Genomic DNA, 16,235 nt, shown 5'->3' with positions numbered 1-16,235 from the left:
TTCAGCCTGACAAAGATATTAATAAAGGATTGAGGGAGATTTAAAAAAAAAAAAAATGTGAAAATGAAACTTATGCATTACAGGTGAATTCCCCAGCTGTTGCCTCATTCCAGGAAACTGATTGTAGAGAATATATAATATATATATATATATATATATATATATATATATAGCGCTATGATATTTCAAGCTTTTCTAAGATGTATGCTGCCTAGGATATGCTCAACCTATCTGAAAAGATGTGACAACATGGCTTTGGTTATTTATTTTATTATGAAGAATGTCTGTGCATTACAATAGACTCTGGGAAAACAAACAATAATGCAATGGATACATGATACTCTTTTCTACTCATTATAATTATTTTTCCTTTCATAGTCTGACCTCAAAGCTTTAAAGAGCAAGAATTGTGTTCCGTGATAAAAACTGAAAATATACGAATTTTCAATTTAAATGTAACCGCATTCACTTCCCATCATTATGGCACCGTAACATTGCAAATTACTTATTAGAGATCTGTAATGCACTCAAATTCAACCTCAGACCAGCGAGATCAACACAACGAAAAGAAATGCTGAATTTGTTTTATTCTCTTTAGCTTGTCCCTGAAATGTTAAATATGTTGAAATAATCTGGTTCAGACGACGAAGGAATGAAAACAATAAAAAGTCATTTAAAAAGGAAAGTGAACTGTTTGATGCATTGCTCACTAAATCGACCCAAAGCACAGCAAACGTAATCTGATTTGTTTTAAATATTCACTTCAACCACAGCAAGATCAGTACTAAAACATGGTTTGGAAACCACACAGGATCAATCACATAAAAAAGGAAAGTTCAGTCTGCCGGTAAAGAAAGGCAAAAACAAGGCAAAGGATTATACTGTAGCTCGTACCGCCATCTTTGATTTTTTTTTTTCTTCCCTGAAACGTACGGGAATATTTGCTACAAGTAACAACAAAATTATACCTGAAATAGAACTGAAGTCACTTTGTAAGGAATGTGAACTAGAAGTGCTGTTACTACTGAATTAAAGACTTAACAAAGGCTAATTTTGTACGGCATCACATTTATAGGAAAAGAGATGTAATTTGGGGGGGGGAAAGGGGAGCATTGGTCCGACTGTCTTCACAAATCCCTAAATTATGCCATCAGTTGCTCACAACATCAACAATTTAATAATATAATTGCTTTCTTAAAGACCAGAGATTTCAAAAGCTTCTGGCCCATGATTACCATCCGTTTATTGGTCCATGATGTGGAGGAACGTTTACTCTGTTTTAGCCTGATCAGCTCACTTGTGTGCGAAGACTGACTGTTTTACTGCAGATGTCTTCTGGGGCTGCCAGTGTGCTAATCTGGGGGTGAGGGGTGGGCTAGATAAGCTCCACGTAATTGGCTGGGAACATTCCAAAATGGCCGTCTGGGCTGTAGCCTCGCCACCAGCCCTCGTCTATCATCTCGATTCCGGTGATGATATTGTCGGGATCGAATGAGATCTCTGTGTCATCAGCTGGAGGAGAAGAGCAGTGTCTCATGAACGTCAGCTAACATTTTCAATAGAGATGCACTTATTACAATTTTCTTGTTTAATTCACGACTCATTGCACATTTTCTCTCTTTAGTTGACAGCATACACAACTATTTTTGTTAAGTTGAAAAATTAAGTGAAACATCTACAACAATGGAGTGCGAGTCTGGTTTGAATGGGGTTTTGCCTGAAGACGGCACATCCAAGCTATAACAGGCCGTTAAGTTGCCCTTTAATATTAGTGACAGTTACTTGATTAAATTAAGAATTATTCTATTTACTCTTAAGGTATTGATAAAAAAGAAAAAGAAAACTCACCAGCCTGGTAGTCATACAAGGCTCTGGCACATGTGCCTCTGCGTGGTGTCTCCTCTGGTGTCTCCTCAGCAGTCACCTCATAAGAGTTATTCTCCTCCACCTGGGAATGGAATAAAGTAACGCAGTGTTTAGTTAAGCAATAGTTCACGACAGGAAGTGGTATTATCACAACAAAGCAGACTTCACTGAGCTATTGCTTTTATAAACCTGTCATCAAGTATGGCATTCAAATTGAAGTAGTTTGTTTTATTAATAAAAGGTAGATCAAATAAAATAGGTCTGCTGGGCACATACAGAAGTGCAGAATTTTGCCTGATAACTGCTTTTGTTAGGTAGAGGTGTGTTGCTAGGCTGTTGCTTCACTTTCTCCAGTCCCTGAGCTTCAGTTACCAACAGCTCTGGAGGAGTTTCACACATAATCTCAAACATGTCAAGACCCGCATCAGTTAGCTTCCTTATTATGGTGCTGCATGGAGGAATTTCATGCTCAAGGTAAGTAAACAATCACCTGAGCAGGCTCTTCATAAGCTGTCTCTTGGACGTAGGAGTTGGCAGCCAGTGTCTTCTCTGAAAAGACAGATTACTATCAGTATGTTGTGTCTGGGCCGTCTACCTACCAGCAGGTGGCAGCAGCGGCAACAGTTTGGCTGGAGGGAATAATATGTGCTTATAACAAAATAATATATATGAGAAGCAGATGGGTGGGTTGGAAAGCTGATGCTTAACACCGAGGCTGGTGTTGTGTGAAATGGGTCCCACCTTCACATTGCTCCTGGGGGGCCGCCTCCTGCTCATCATACTCACACCTGGACTGTCCATCATCCACATCAGGCTCTTATCGCCCAAAACACAAGCACAGACATGCATGTACACGGGCGAACACATTCACAAGTCTACACAGGCTGGAAACCACCACCCCACTCAGACACAAGGGGAGTTTTGAAGAGTAACAAGACAATAATATGAAAGTTTCTTAGGAAACAAGAAGTACATTGAATGGAAGCATGACTCATGATACAATTTGTGATTATGGATTAAGGATTATGTAGATTCACACACAGAAACAACAATGACAAATGAAGCATGGAGCTTTAAGTTAAGTATGAAACTGTCACCCAATTTGTAGTGTATGCATTTTGTATGTACTAATTTGTGTGTGTCTGGTGTGTGTGTGTGTGTGTGTGTGTGTGTGTGTGTGCAGGAGGGAGCTCACACCTGTGGCACGGACAGGAGAGGCGGAGCCTGCTGGCACAGGAGAAGCTTGGCGCTGAGGTGAACTGGCTCGCTCACTTTCATACACTGGCTTAGACAGAAAAGGGCTTTGCAGACGCCCTGAGCAGAGACACATATGGAACCCCCAAATCATGCAACAAAAAAAATGGACGAGAGAGAAAACATAGTGCAGACCGGTGGAACGGAAGCAGAGCATGATGGAGACACAGTGTTAAGTATGACTATGAGACAACGAGGCCGTCTGATGGAAAGTTAAAGCTCTGAAAAAGACAGTGACGGAAGGGAATCTCCTCGAGAAAAATCACCACGTTCTTACTCTCTGCTAGCTGAGAGCGAGGCTAAGAGAGCTTTGCAGTAATGCAGAAAGGGTTGTAACATTTAAAGCAAACATATATATGTGGAGAGGTCACTGTGTATGCAGCGCTCATACCTGGCTGGGGGCTGGCAGGGGCAGCAGAGGAAATGTCTGAGTCACTGGGAGTTATTCCCCTCTCTCTCTGCTTGAACATCTCTCTGGGGTTCATAGCACGCTGAGAGATGAGAGAAGCCGCCTCCTTGGAAAAAAGGAAAACAAATAATACACGCAATAAGCATTAGACCGCAGCAGATCATTAATAATGCAGCGAGAAGTGTTGCTGAGAAAAACTACAGACAGTTAGATGTTGCCAAAAATGGCCACAGAGAAAGGAAAGCTCACGCAGCAAAGAGTGGAAAACCGGTGTTAAGTTGGGCTTCAAATGGTTGACATTTGATTAGAAAAACAAACACTTGAATTCGGCAATAAAAAGGGAAAGTAGTTTGGTCAGAAGAGAGCACTTTCAGGAAGGGGAACTCACATTGGCCTTTTCCACAGATTCACCTCTCTTGACTGCTTTCTTCTGGGCGGCCTGGTCCTCCTCCTGCTCCTCCTGATAATGTCGATATCAATGTTGGCACGGCTGGCATTAGCTACCTTGGTGCCTTAACAAGATGTGTGCACTACCAACACTTTTTTAACTATCAATATAATTCTAGATAATTGGGTAAAACTCAATGTGAAATGTAAATTTCACACCGATCCTCATTCACCCTCATTTCAGCATCTGACTCCTTATTATCCATCAGGTTACGTCACAGTTGAAAACCATTCAAAGAGACATCTTGTGAGACTCACCGAGCGTTTCTCCTGCTCTTTGGGCTCAGCGTCCTGCTTCTGCTGGTACTTCCTATAAAAGAAATTAAAATACCATTTAGAAGACCATTTGTAATTGGAACCCTTTAACAGGTGATACTTCATAACGGTCTTAACCACTGTGCATTTCCTTCAGCTGCTACCTACTTTTGTTGGTCGATTTGAGAGGCTCGCTCCTTGTCCCTTTTGTCCCTCTGCACTGCCTCCTTGGCCTCTCTGTCTTTCGTCTCCTTATCCAGGTGCTGGCGCTCTTCGTCTGCCTTGGACCGCTCCTCCAGGCGACGTTTCTCCTCTTCTTTCTAAAAGCCGATCAGACAGGAAGGTCAGCGATGGGTTTGGCATCTAGCAAATATTACCGTCATTAATGAGATTGATTTTGCAATAGTTTATGTAATAAAAGTGCAAGGCAATGAGCACCACTTCCTGGATGTATTTGTGACAGGTATGGTGATGAGCAAAAACTGCAGACAAAGGACCAAGTTACAAGATTTATTTAGCTGACTTACATTTGTGATGGATAAAAACTGCATGCCTTGTATTTTCATACAATCTTTTAAAAGAAATGGAAATGTGTCAAATGTTTCAAAAGTGCAAACTCCTGCAATATTAGAGTTCTTGCAATTTAAATGAGTCAATGACTCAAAAACATGTATATATAACTTACATAAAAATGATTTTAAAAAAAAAGGTATTTGACACCTTCTCATAGGTGAAGTTGAAGTCAAGTTCAGGAGCCTACCTCCGCTTTAGCCCAGAAGTTGTCTTTGTTGGTCTTTCTGATTTCGGACATCGCGTTGGTCTTTTGGTACACTGAACCCTACATGAAGAAAACGACAATTTGATACCATTGTGTAGACATCTTACATTATAAAATAAAAAAACTGTGGAATCCAACTATGAGAATAGTTTGTTAGCTAATTTTACATAAACCTAATCCATCCCTTTTCTTTGTTACCATTTGTTAATCATTAGTCGTTCTCCATTGTCTTTAATTATTAACTGGATGAAAATGTTAACATTTATCTTCTATTCACACGAAATATTCGGTTAAAATATTAAACACACAGTGTGCCTAATTAATGTGTGTGTGTGTGTGTGTGTGTGTGTATATATATATATATATATATATATATATATATATATATATAGTTGTTTTGATCTTTTAATAACTATCAGAACCAATGGTTGCTTTTTTTTACGTAGAAAGAATTTTTGTCGGTCAGCATTTTCCAGGTTTTCTCCTTTGGAGAGTCTGTTTGTTGAGACTTGTTTCCAGCGGCAGAGCTGGCTGAGTGTGTGTGGTAGCCATAGCAAAGAGAAGAAACAAACATTTCCAATGTGTCCATGTTTTAAGATTAAGGAGCCTAGTTGAGATCTAATCCTCTGCTTATCTTTCTAGCATGAAACATAAGCGAACAGGAGGGCACAAGGCAGGAACTGCATGCGCTGCATACCACAGGACCCTGAGGACCGCTGTCCTGGAAGCGGCTGGAAGCTTCTTTGTGGAAGTTGTAGTTGGCTCCAGAGGCTTTGGCCACCTTTTCTATGATCACCTCGGGCTCCACGTCCTCTTCTGCTCTGGCGTTTATTGTGACATGGGCCCCCTGCAACAGAATTAAATAAACGTTCATTTTAATGCTTGCACAAATAGAGAAACACCGACAGTTGTTATCTTGATTCATGCCCATTTTATTACATGTGCCGTTTGCTGGACACTGACACCCATGTCTACTTTATGTTTAGTCTAGTATACATATAACCTCCTCTGCAAACAAACGTAAATGTAGAAATTAAAATGCATATTCGAAAAAGAGACTTAAATTTGTGCAATGTTACCATAAGAAAATTGGCCATGGAGCTGACATGATTTGCACATATTCCTTTCCTGGAGTCCTTCACTCCTTCTCCAGTCTGAAACACAAAGAGTTACTCTTTAAGTTCAAGAAAGGAAACATCAAAGAGGACAAACAAATGTACAATAGTTAAGTGTAGCACAAACCCAGTTGATGAGGACATATTTAGGCAGGCCAGAATTTGGATCCAGGACCCGGCAGAAACCATACATCACTTTTCCACTGTTCAACTCTTCAACCAACTCTTCCAGTCCTCCATCTGACACACAAACAGTGTGGAAAAATCAAATGGTTACTGTGGTTGGTTGTATAACTGTGGACATTTTTCTGCGAACAAATTGTAGGGTGAGAAAGCCGGGGCAAGCATTCCTTTTGTGCTGATTTTTTAGTACCGCATGCCGTACTGAAAAAATAATATCATGTGGAGCTCATAAAACCCTGATAACAATATCTACTCAGTTTACTCACCTCCCTTTTCTGCCAGGCGGATATCATTACTGTTTCCCTCGTAGGTAAACAAGGCCCTGTGAAAAACAAAGGATTAAGGATATTAAAATACCAGCTAAACCGATCACACCGAGACAGACAAGCGTTTGTTCCAGAGGTTGATGTGCACCATTTGATACTAAACAAACCAATGGAAGTTTTGTAAACATTTTAATGAAACCCTCACCCCTATTCCAACAGGATACATTTGACAGAAGTATAGTTGTGTAAATACGATATGTTGCCATTTTAAAACCAAATAAAATCTGTCAGTTTTACAGGTTCTAGTTAATTGGTTAGTTGTTTCAGGAAGTTCATAATTTAATTTATGGCTTTTATTGTTGTGTATTACTGTATTGGGAAATAGTAATAAAGTAATATAGTTGTCATAGTTTGTTTATACCTCATCATTATTCCTAGGGTGTCTTCCGTCTTCCCTTTCCTTGTGTGTATTGTACCGTTTACCCTAAGTGTCTGTCTGTCTGTCTCTCAATCTCTCCCTCTCTCCTGCTGCCAATCAACCCACACACCTGAGTCCCATAAACTCATCACGCTCCTCCTGTACATCTACCCCTGCACGACACTTCAGTCTTTACCAGGACGTTCAGTTTTCCTACGTGGTACAAATGCTACATTGCCCATTATGATTGCAAATAATATTTCATGAAATAGAACTAGCCTCAGTGCTACGACATTTGGCCTCTTCTCATACAGAAACGTACGAGACCTGCGTGTATTGTTGTCACACACAGAGAGAGAGAGAGAGAGAGGGAGAGGAAGTTCCTGGATTTGACTTTCACATGTTGGCCCCATTTAACTTCTGATACCTTACCAGGAAGTGGGTGAGGTAGCCAGCAACCTATTCATCCAATTGCATGAGAAACAGTCGAACACAAACATTGCATATACAAAATACATGTACGACAAATTATTAAGTGTTTAGCTCGCTAGTTGGTTAGTGTGCCTAGTTAGCTGATTAACGACATTACTAGCTGTTCAGTTAGCTCCTCTTTCACACACGTCACACCGATAATAAATTGGAGAAAGCAAAACTCCCACGAAGCTGGCTTTAGCTGCCGCTCCGTGACGGACCGCTTAACGAGCTGTCTGCTGTGGGGCACAAAGTGACATGAAGTCACATGTTGGGTTTATCCATCGCTCGGTGACCGTTAACTTATCGTGACTTGAGGCGCAATGCTAGACAACCCTGCAGCTAACGTGAAGCCGCTCCTCCGAACCCCTAATGCCGCCGAGAAGAGGCCTCTCCTTACCAGTTGGTGTTGGACTTCTCATCGACCACTTCTTTGAACGCAGATGTTAACGCGGGGCCATTTTTGCTGAGATTAACTGCCATCGTTATGCCGAGTACAGCTAGCCAGCTAGCTATCCGGGATGCGCCTTCCTATCCGGAGGAGTGGCGATGATGCTGACTTTCAGCTGTGCAGAACGGGTTCCTGCGGATTGGGGCGCGTGACACTCCGCGAGCGCGGAGCTAGTTTTAATTTTTTTAATTTAACTATCTGCTCTGCATCTGTGGAGTACAATTTCTGGATAATTATTTAGATGTACATCTTTCTCACTTTCGTAAAGCGAGAAAGGAGATATCGGTCTGCGCAATGATTTAGATGTCTGCCCCGCACAAACCTCGCTTGAGAGCTGACTGAATCAAACGCACCCTAGAGCTGTGCATATATACGGTGGCGGAACTTTGAGAAGTGGAAAACAAAACGACTTTATCTGTTTAGTTATACTAGTTCTTGTCATCTATTTCTCATTTAATACCACCAATGTTTAGCTGCTTATGGCTCATACTGATGTTAGTTATCACTTTATCATAAAGGCACACACATATGACGGCAGACAACGGTAAACCAAGATGAGCTTTATTTATATGTTATGACAAGGTCAATAGTTATCTTGTGTAGGCTATGTGAGGACAAGTGGACGTTCATGGTGGCATTTCAAGCAGACATATTCCAAATTTTGAGATGCATGAAGGCTGGTCCTGCTGTTAAAGAAAACCAGGCTGACATTTTCAACAAAAATATTGTTACTGTTCAAGCAGGTTTCCATGTCTTTTGATGAAATGAATCACCCAATTGGGCGATACAGCCCTGATAGCAAATTTACAGTTCATGACAATGTTCTCTCTATATATACAAAATGAGGGTTAAGGCTAAAATTTTAGTCAGAGGTGTTAGGCAGATGAATTGTAACGAAATCCCTGATATCTGGCAAATGGCTGTGAGAAGGTTCACCAGAGTGCAAAGCATGCCAAGCTGCCTATAAAAACTCTATTGAGCACACTGGACAAGTGAAGTCAGTGCCGCACCACTCACATGATGAATTGAGGCTGCATTCATTGGTACAGTTGGAAGATACTCTGCTCTCAAATAAATAGCCAGACGAACAATGCACACAACGTTTTAACTAGTACTATTACGCACGTCATTTTCAATTCTGGTCTGGTAGCAAAAAAGACTTTCACTGCATTTTGAGGATATATTTTCAAAACCTTTTAGCATATACTGTATTTCAAGATGATTCGATTAGACAATTTTCTCTACAGCAGATGACAATGATGACAATCTATATTTGGTGCCTGAACCATGGTGTTAATTCTACAATCGAAGCCTATCAAATGTTCATGCTTTAGTATGGACCTATCGGTATGAATCCACTCAATGCCTCAAAAGCTAAATCTTTTCCCCTTTATAATATCAAACAATTCCCTTTATATTGGCAGCATCAGCACATTATGAGCCATGACTAAAAAAAAAAGAAAAAAAGAGAAAAAATCATAGCATTTCCTAACTATTTTACCCAACAGCCACAATTAATTATATTAAAACCAATATTACATTATGACACATCACAATCTTGTTCAATTCTGGTGAAATGAATGAGAAAAAAAAGTATCCATTACTAAAGCTTTCAAAGATACAATACAAAAGCTCACCAATGTTTCACCGAGAGAAACGGTCAGTGTGGATAGTTAATCCCAAAACAAAACAAACCTTTGCAGACCCGAATAGGAACATAAAGAAATTCTGACAATTTTCAAATCAGTTGATGTTTATAGCAGATGAAACTGTCATGAAAATTGTATTTCTTCACCTCAAGTAACAAGATGCACATGACTTGATATGAATAGGTTCTGAAAAATGCCACGTGTGTTTAAGTTCCCATTTTGAGTATAACTGGCACCAGCTGTAACCAAAGGCCATTTCATCTTAGGAAAACGGCATTGTTTAAAAGCTACTCACATCCAAATGTTGCTAAAAGATAAATGAAGATGGTAATGAAAAGAACTCGAGGGGGATCATGAAAAAGGCCCTCTCCGAGACAAAATGACTAGTTTTGGGACCACATATTTTTGTGCAACAAAGACCGTCAGGGCCTCGATGCATGAAGAACTTCAGGAGTGCAGATCTTTCTTTTTATCAACGAGTCTCTTCAGTGAACTTTGATCAGTACATTTTTAAGGAGGCTGATGATACACAACCTGGTCATTTTTCTCACAATGGGTCACTCCATGTAAAGGCTAATGATTTGGTTAGATACCTGAGTAACTGTACTGAGGAGGTGGCACACGGCTCAGCTATATGCCAAAGAGTAGCTATGTTCATAGCCTTACAACAAGTAATATGTCAAACAGTAGTATTTTGTGCACTATGGATACCAGCCATGGGTGTTATACAGAATATAAGGGCAATGACGGCATGTGAGAAAAATGGGAGTTGACATCACCCTATGTAGCCCCACAACAGTGTCCTCAAAACAAACTAAATACGGTTGCAATTTAAAATGCAGTGTGGGTGATAAGAGACTGATCCTTCTTTGCATCTTTCACATTGTTACGGGGTAGAGACAGTATGTGCCAACAGATCAGCTGCTGGTAATGGTACTGCACCATTTTGAGTTGAACAGGTAACATTCTGCCTCAATTGCACATATACCAAAAATCATAACACAGAAAGGCCACTAAATACATGGAAATACAGCAATAACAAGACATCCAGTGGGACACAGACAGTACCTCTGAAAATAAAGGGAGAGCCAATCTCCAAAACAAATCAAACATGTTGCTTCAGGAGTAGCACAACAATATGACTCATTGACAGTGAAAATGATGAGTATGAATAGCAACAACAATAGTGAAAATCACAATAGCAGGAGTAACAGTTTAAAGTCTGAGTGTGGCGGTATGGACTGTGAAGAGTTTCCGGTATTCCATATGTGAGTGCTTTAAGGAGCCCATCAGGTCCTGCTCAGCAGATTCACACAAGTCATGAAGGACAGCACATGGTAGCAGCTCAGCACATGGAAAGCCAGGTGGCACTGTACCTCATTGTATCACTTCCTCCTCCTCCTCCTCCTCCTCCTCCTATTCCTCACCTCTGTTGCTCATTTGCCTCAAGTTACAAATCAAACGTGTTTCTTTTGTTCTCATTTGTATTTTGATTTGCCTGGAATTTTCACATTGCATACTTATGTGTCCATTCTCTTGCTGATTTGTTGTACCTGTAAAATAGATGAAAAATGTTTGGAAAAGGTTTCAGGTGACCTAGAAAACTAAGAACTTAATCTCCAAAAATAGTAAGGCAATATGACAGCAAGCAAAGCTGAGACATGTGGTAAATGTCATTCTTGTTTTACACTCACCTTTCCCTGTCAGCCTTGTATGTATGGGCAATCTCTGGTACCAGTGGGTCGTCCGGGTTTGGATCACAAAGAAGAGAGCAGATAGACAATAATACTGTGGAAGAATTAATCAAAAGTAATTAGATAACATTAACAGAAACCCAATGTGACAATGACAGTGGATTTAATGGCCACTCTTACGCACAGCCATGTGTGATTTTGACTTTAGATATTCATCACAATAGGGCCAAGCAATATTGATAAAAGGGAATATAAATATACACATGACCAAATAACTTATAATATAACTGATTGTGTTTGTGCCTTAAGAATGATCACATATTTAAAAAGGCGCCGATTTATTCTCTCATACTGTAATTTGTATGCATCCTATAGGACATAATTTGAAATTGAAAAGTTGATCAAAACTTAATTTGTTACAAGATTCCATGCTCTGACTTATCTTTATGACATTTCACATTCAGTCTCACAGTTTAAGATCAACATGAGCCTGGAAAAAGTTCAACTGGGTAAAAATACTTGGGTGTCAACATCACTCTTCCACATGTTGCCTGCTATGAATGGGAAGCGCAGTAATCGGAATCAAGAGGGTTTAGTGATTGAACACTAAACACCATCTGAAAAAAGCCCTGGACTTCAGTCAGAGTACTGAAAGGTAATCAAGAGTGTAACACTAAGTGGTCCAAAAGAGAATCTAAGGTATAATTTTAACTGAAAATAACATACTTTTGACAAAATGGCAATTTTAGTGTCAGGATTGCCACTGTCTGAACAAATAGCAGTGAGTTATTTGCAGCTGATCCTTCTGAATCTGTTTAAGAAGTAAAATGTGATATTTCAAATGTAGGCTGAATGTTTGGTGTTTTTCCACCCAGTGCAAAGTGACTGTGGAAACTTTCACATCCTCGAAAACCAAAGTGTAGCTAATAACATTAAACGGTGTAATATCCATGATTCAGGGCATCAATACAGCAGCAAACAACTACTTGCAATGTAAAGATATAGTGGAGTAATGTCTAGGAATGAAGTTGCTCTCCCTGTGTGTGTGTGTGTGTGTGTGTGTGTGTGTGTGTGTATCAGTGTCTCTTCTTGCCTTGTTGACATGACTGTGCATGTTTTATACTGCTTGTTTGTGTATTTGAGCATGCCCCACTGGCTAGCTCACTGCTGCCACTTGACGGTTACAGCTGATAACACTGTTCCGACCAACGGTGTCATTTTGCTGTCGTTTGTACTAATGCAAGGCAATAGAAATGCTCCCAATCTCGTATATTGCACCTTCAATACAGCTTGCATCACATTCAGCTGTGCGCTGGCTAGTGCTAGTCAACATTCACCACTGTTTTAATAAATACAAATGTCAATACACTAAAATGAATACTGTATTATCACTAACCTTTTGATACTGTAAGTGCAGGTGACCATTGTGATCTCAGTATATCCAGACAAATACTTCCATTGCTGTTGATATTAGGGTGGTAAATTTTTGTTGTGAATGCAACCTGTGACAAATTGAGAAAACAATGTTGTAAATGATACAGTGAAGCCAAATAGCATTTATCACACATCAATCAATGAATATAAAGAGAGTAGAGAAGTTGAAACATGTGACGCATAAGATAGACTACTCACTTTGGGTGGTTTGAAAGGGTAGTCTGTCGGGAAGTGAATGGTGAGGAAAAACACGCCGCTCTGATAAGGGCTGTCACTCTATTAAAATATGAATAAAAATGAAAAAAGTTAGTCAATGTCAGTGTTCTTGTAATATTTAAATCATAATTCCATTGGTTTTAGATAGTTTCACTTACCGGACCCATTATTGTTGCCTGCCAATGAAATACTGGGGAAGAAATATATAATGCATTTAGCATATGAATGCAACATTCTTACACCAATACACTTCTGTTGTAATCTCAAAAAGCTGAAGATAGTACTATGAGGCATATACTGATGCAGCAATTTCATCATACTTACAATCCTCCCCAACTGGTCCAGCAGAGCACTGAGCAGGTGGGTCCTTCTGCAGGTCAGACAGCTCCTAAAGGCAAGAAAATCACATAATGAATAAGCCTTGAATGTATTAGTCAGTTGATGTATTGCAACACCTGGGCTCTCTGCAAGGGAATCACATACACTTTAAGTTGGGTTTGAAAACAAGAGTAGTAGTTAAATTATTATTTATATTGTGTACATGTCGGTAATAAGAAAATACGCCAATGCTTAAGCCTAAACATTAGGACTTGTCAAAATGTTGTATCACGGATTACTTTATTTTGAAGAAATTTGAATTCATCCTAAGGATTCGGAAAAAATAATGTAATATTTATTAATAATGCAATACAAGTTGGATTTAGTGCTGTGACACTGCAGACACAGGTTGAGGATGTATATTACTTTTTAATTCACTATTTGTATTCATGACAAATACCAGCTATATCTAGATGGAAACCCTCGATTTGCAAAACTCTCACAAAATGCTTTCGCAAATTTAAGATAACCATAATGACCAGATCCTCAAAATGACCTAGCAACACAATGTTGAGTGCATTTCAGAGGCAAATAAAAAAACATTCCAGAGAATATGCCCATAAATTTACCAACATGTATAAAAGTGATCAGCCATACACAGGTTTATCAGACAGGATGAGCTACTGGGAGGTCATTCTGAGCAGGTAGCTCAAGTTGTTCTGAATACTGGTTTACCAGTTTGCATAAAATCTAACTGGTCTAAGCTCTTACAACGAATTCGACAAACCAGATATTGACCAAACTCTAGCTCTGGGGTTGTTGCCATGTAAATATCGTTTTGGGACAGATGGCGTCATAAATAATTTAGTCATCAGTACAGTTGGAGATAGATGTTTTGAGACCTAAAAAGGTTACAAAGCTCAATATAAAGAAACAGAAATGTTCTACAGAAATAATCAAAGCAAAGAAAAACACTCGTATTTTAAATTCCCTTTATTGTATCAACATAAAATGTAAATGCGATGGCCTAACAACATAGCATTAACCTACATGCAACGCACTGACCGCAAAACAACAGATGGTTAAATAGAAATAAAGCCCGTTATTTAACATCTCTTGAAAGTAAGCCTATCTATTCTGTTATATAAATACACACCGTGGCCTTCTCCAGTGGCCCATTTGCCATTCCATATATGGCAACACTGACACTAGGGTTCAATTTTGGCAACAAGCAAGCATCTGTTATTCAGGAACTAAAAACATCACCAGCCATACTTCTAGTGACCAACCACGAGGATAAAGACAACTGTCAAGCTAAGAAGTTAAAACCAAATCCTGTAACGCTAAACGTCAGTCAATCATTCAAAGCAGAGGCCTAACGTTAGCTTAGCGCTGCACTACGGCTGGTTTAGAAATGCGAGGCACCTTTACTTAAGTATTCATCAGGGGCTTCACGTACAAAAGATAAATACTCACCTAAGCACAAACAAAACGTAAGTAGCTGTTACAATAATGGCGCTGTTTGAGTTATCAATGGTTAACAGTACGGTAGCGATGCACCAACATGGCCACCAGCGGCTAGCTCGTCTTTGTCTGTGAATTGTTTTAAAAATGAGCACAAAACAAGCGATTCTACGGGAATAATATATACACGGCTACATACTGGTATGATTTTAATAGAGGGCCCCGTGCTCAGAGAACAACAAAAGGCGAGGGTAGTACATTAAATAAATATATTCACTCACCTTCTGAATTCGTTTCAACGCCATTGCATCAATGGCTAAGCTGTGTAGACGGCCAGCTAACAGTTAGCTAGCCCTTCGCACACTGTGGCCGCGTACCTCCAAATCTAGGCTAACGTATAGTCAGGAAATCTCGTCTGATATACAGCAGGCTTGGTTTTTTTTTTTCTTCTAGTTTAATTCAAGCGACAAATTCTGTGTTAAATATTGATCTTTCGTTCGCTTGCAACAGAAACAACGATATATGTTTTCTGTCTCTCTTCTCACCTCCTCTTGGTGCCTGCCTGTCAAACAGGTTGTGGTAATATCGCGAGACTTTTCTTTCAACTCGTAAATGACGACGAGGCTGTCGTTCCAAAATACAGTTTACCAAAAAAAACTGTTTTAACACTGTCCACATCACAAAATCAAAGTTGCATTACCTCCAACGATAAAGGCAGATAATCACAATGGTAATTTCAACAAAGCAACTGCACGTTACTTATTTTCTCCAGTCTGTTTGCCACTTTATCACATATGCTGCCTTCAATAAAAAGTGATTGTCTATTTCAATGTATTTTTTAAAAAAAGCATCAATGTACATCATCATCCTCATCATCAAGTTTTCAGCACTATTACAAAAGCTGATAATTGAATGTTATAACGACAGGGTAATAATACATGGCCCAAACAATAATTGAGGCCAGGCATCCACCAGATGTCACTATTTGAAAAGAACAAAAACACACAAAGATATGTCCAGAATGGATAATGTACAGCTTTGACCAGAAAACGTGTTTGCAAGATCTTATGTGTCATTTATCAAATCAGTTGCTACATACTCGGATTAAATTAATTAATTAAAACTTTGTTTTGAAATTAATTTGCTCTAGTGCAAAAGTGTATGACAATGGAGCAGCAAAGTACAATAAAGCCAAACACATGTATTATGTACGCGAACACAAGACTAAAGAAAAAGACTATAGAATTGTTCATTCAATACCCAATCATTGTAAAGGCATATTCATCTGAGTCAGCTGCATGCTCTGGTTTCTGCACAGCCTTGTCTTGCAAAGCCTCATGAGCTTCCCTTTATATGTCTTAAACAAGAGTGAAAAAAGAGCTCTCATTATTTTAGTGAGTATGTATGAATGGGTCACAGTGTTCATTCTTCTTAAATGGCTGATTCACTGTCAGGTTGAGGATCCTATCGTCAATGTGACACTGAGAGGGACCATTTTCCTTTGGAAAGCTGAAGATTCCTTCAGATAATATCTTATTGTTTGCTCA

At 39.4% G+C, this 16,235-nt stretch overlaps 2 protein-coding genes across 5 annotated transcripts; both read right to left on the bottom strand.

Moving 5' to 3' along the window:
• Positions 1–254: 254 nt before the first annotated feature.
• Positions 255–8,050, bottom strand: dbnlb (drebrin-like b). Of its 4 annotated transcripts, none has more exons than XM_034541590.1 (15): positions 7,863–8,050; positions 6,574–6,629; positions 6,252–6,364; positions 6,089–6,163; positions 5,707–5,856; positions 4,992–5,069; positions 4,400–4,551; positions 4,235–4,286; positions 3,918–3,989; positions 3,512–3,632; positions 3,064–3,180; positions 2,608–2,682; positions 2,357–2,415; positions 1,849–1,948; positions 255–1,512 (listed from the first exon to the last, which is right to left on the bottom strand). In XM_034541590.1, the coding sequence occupies exons 1-15, from the start codon at positions 7,943–7,945 to the stop codon at positions 1,376–1,378; spliced, it is 1,440 nt and encodes a 479-aa protein (XP_034397481.1). In that variant the 5' UTR covers positions 7,946–8,050; the 3' UTR covers positions 255–1,375. The 4 variants fall into 4 exon arrangements, with proteins under 4 accessions (XP_034397481.1, XP_034397480.1, XP_034397482.1 ...); XM_034541589.1 differs by having other exon boundaries at positions 3,512–3,635; positions 7,863–8,049; XM_034541591.1 differs by lacking the exon at positions 3,064–3,180 and having other exon boundaries at positions 3,512–3,635; positions 7,863–8,047.
• A 403-nt stretch (positions 8,051–8,453) lies between these two features.
• On the bottom strand, positions 8,454–15,272 carry ube2d4 (ubiquitin-conjugating enzyme E2D 4 (putative)). Its single transcript, XM_034541453.1, has 7 exons — positions 14,970–15,272; positions 13,231–13,294; positions 13,065–13,096; positions 12,889–12,966; positions 12,653–12,758; positions 11,257–11,350; positions 8,454–11,115 (listed from the first exon to the last, which is right to left on the bottom strand). The coding sequence occupies exons 1-7, from the start codon at positions 14,991–14,993 to the stop codon at positions 11,070–11,072; spliced, it is 444 nt and encodes a 147-aa protein (XP_034397344.1). The 5' UTR covers positions 14,994–15,272; the 3' UTR covers positions 8,454–11,069.
• Positions 15,273–16,235: the final 963 nt, after the last annotated feature.

The sequence above is a fragment of the Cyclopterus lumpus genome, chromosome 9 (assembly GCF_009769545.1).
Source record: "Cyclopterus lumpus isolate fCycLum1 chromosome 9, fCycLum1.pri, whole genome shotgun sequence".
In the NCBI taxonomy this organism is placed as follows: Eukaryota; Metazoa; Chordata; class Actinopteri; order Perciformes; family Cyclopteridae; genus Cyclopterus; species Cyclopterus lumpus.
The sequence above is the reverse complement of the archived record's forward strand: the minus strand, read 5'-3'. Positions and strand labels throughout refer to the sequence as shown.

What these genes read in the sequence shown, in the direction of transcription:
- ube2d4 (XM_034541453.1), bottom strand. Translation starts at nt 14,993, where the DNA reads ATGGCGTTGAAACGAATTCAGAAG. An exon ending in CGTTGAAACGAATTCAGAAG is followed by an intron (nt 13,295 to 14,969) that starts GTGAGTGAATAT and finishes TCTTGCCTTTAG; the next exon opens with GAGCTGTCTGACCTGCAGAA. An exon ending in TGCACTTACAGTATCAAAAG is followed by an intron (nt 11,351 to 12,652) that starts GTTAGTGATAAT and finishes ATTCTTCCACAG; the next exon opens with TATTATTGTCTATCTGCTCT.
- dbnlb (XM_034541589.1), bottom strand. Translation starts at nt 7,945, where the DNA reads ATGGCAGTTAATCTCAGCAAAAATGGCCCCGCGTTAACATCTGCGTTC. An exon ending in CCGCCTGGCAGAAAAGGGAG is followed by an intron (nt 6,365 to 6,573) that starts GTGAGTAAACTG and finishes TTTGTGTGTCAG; the next exon opens with ATGGAGGACTGGAAGAGTTG. An exon ending in GCGGTCCTCAGGGTCCTGTG is followed by an intron (nt 5,070 to 5,706) that starts GTATGCAGCGCA and finishes TTCTTCATGTAG; the next exon opens with GGTTCAGTGTACCAAAAGAC.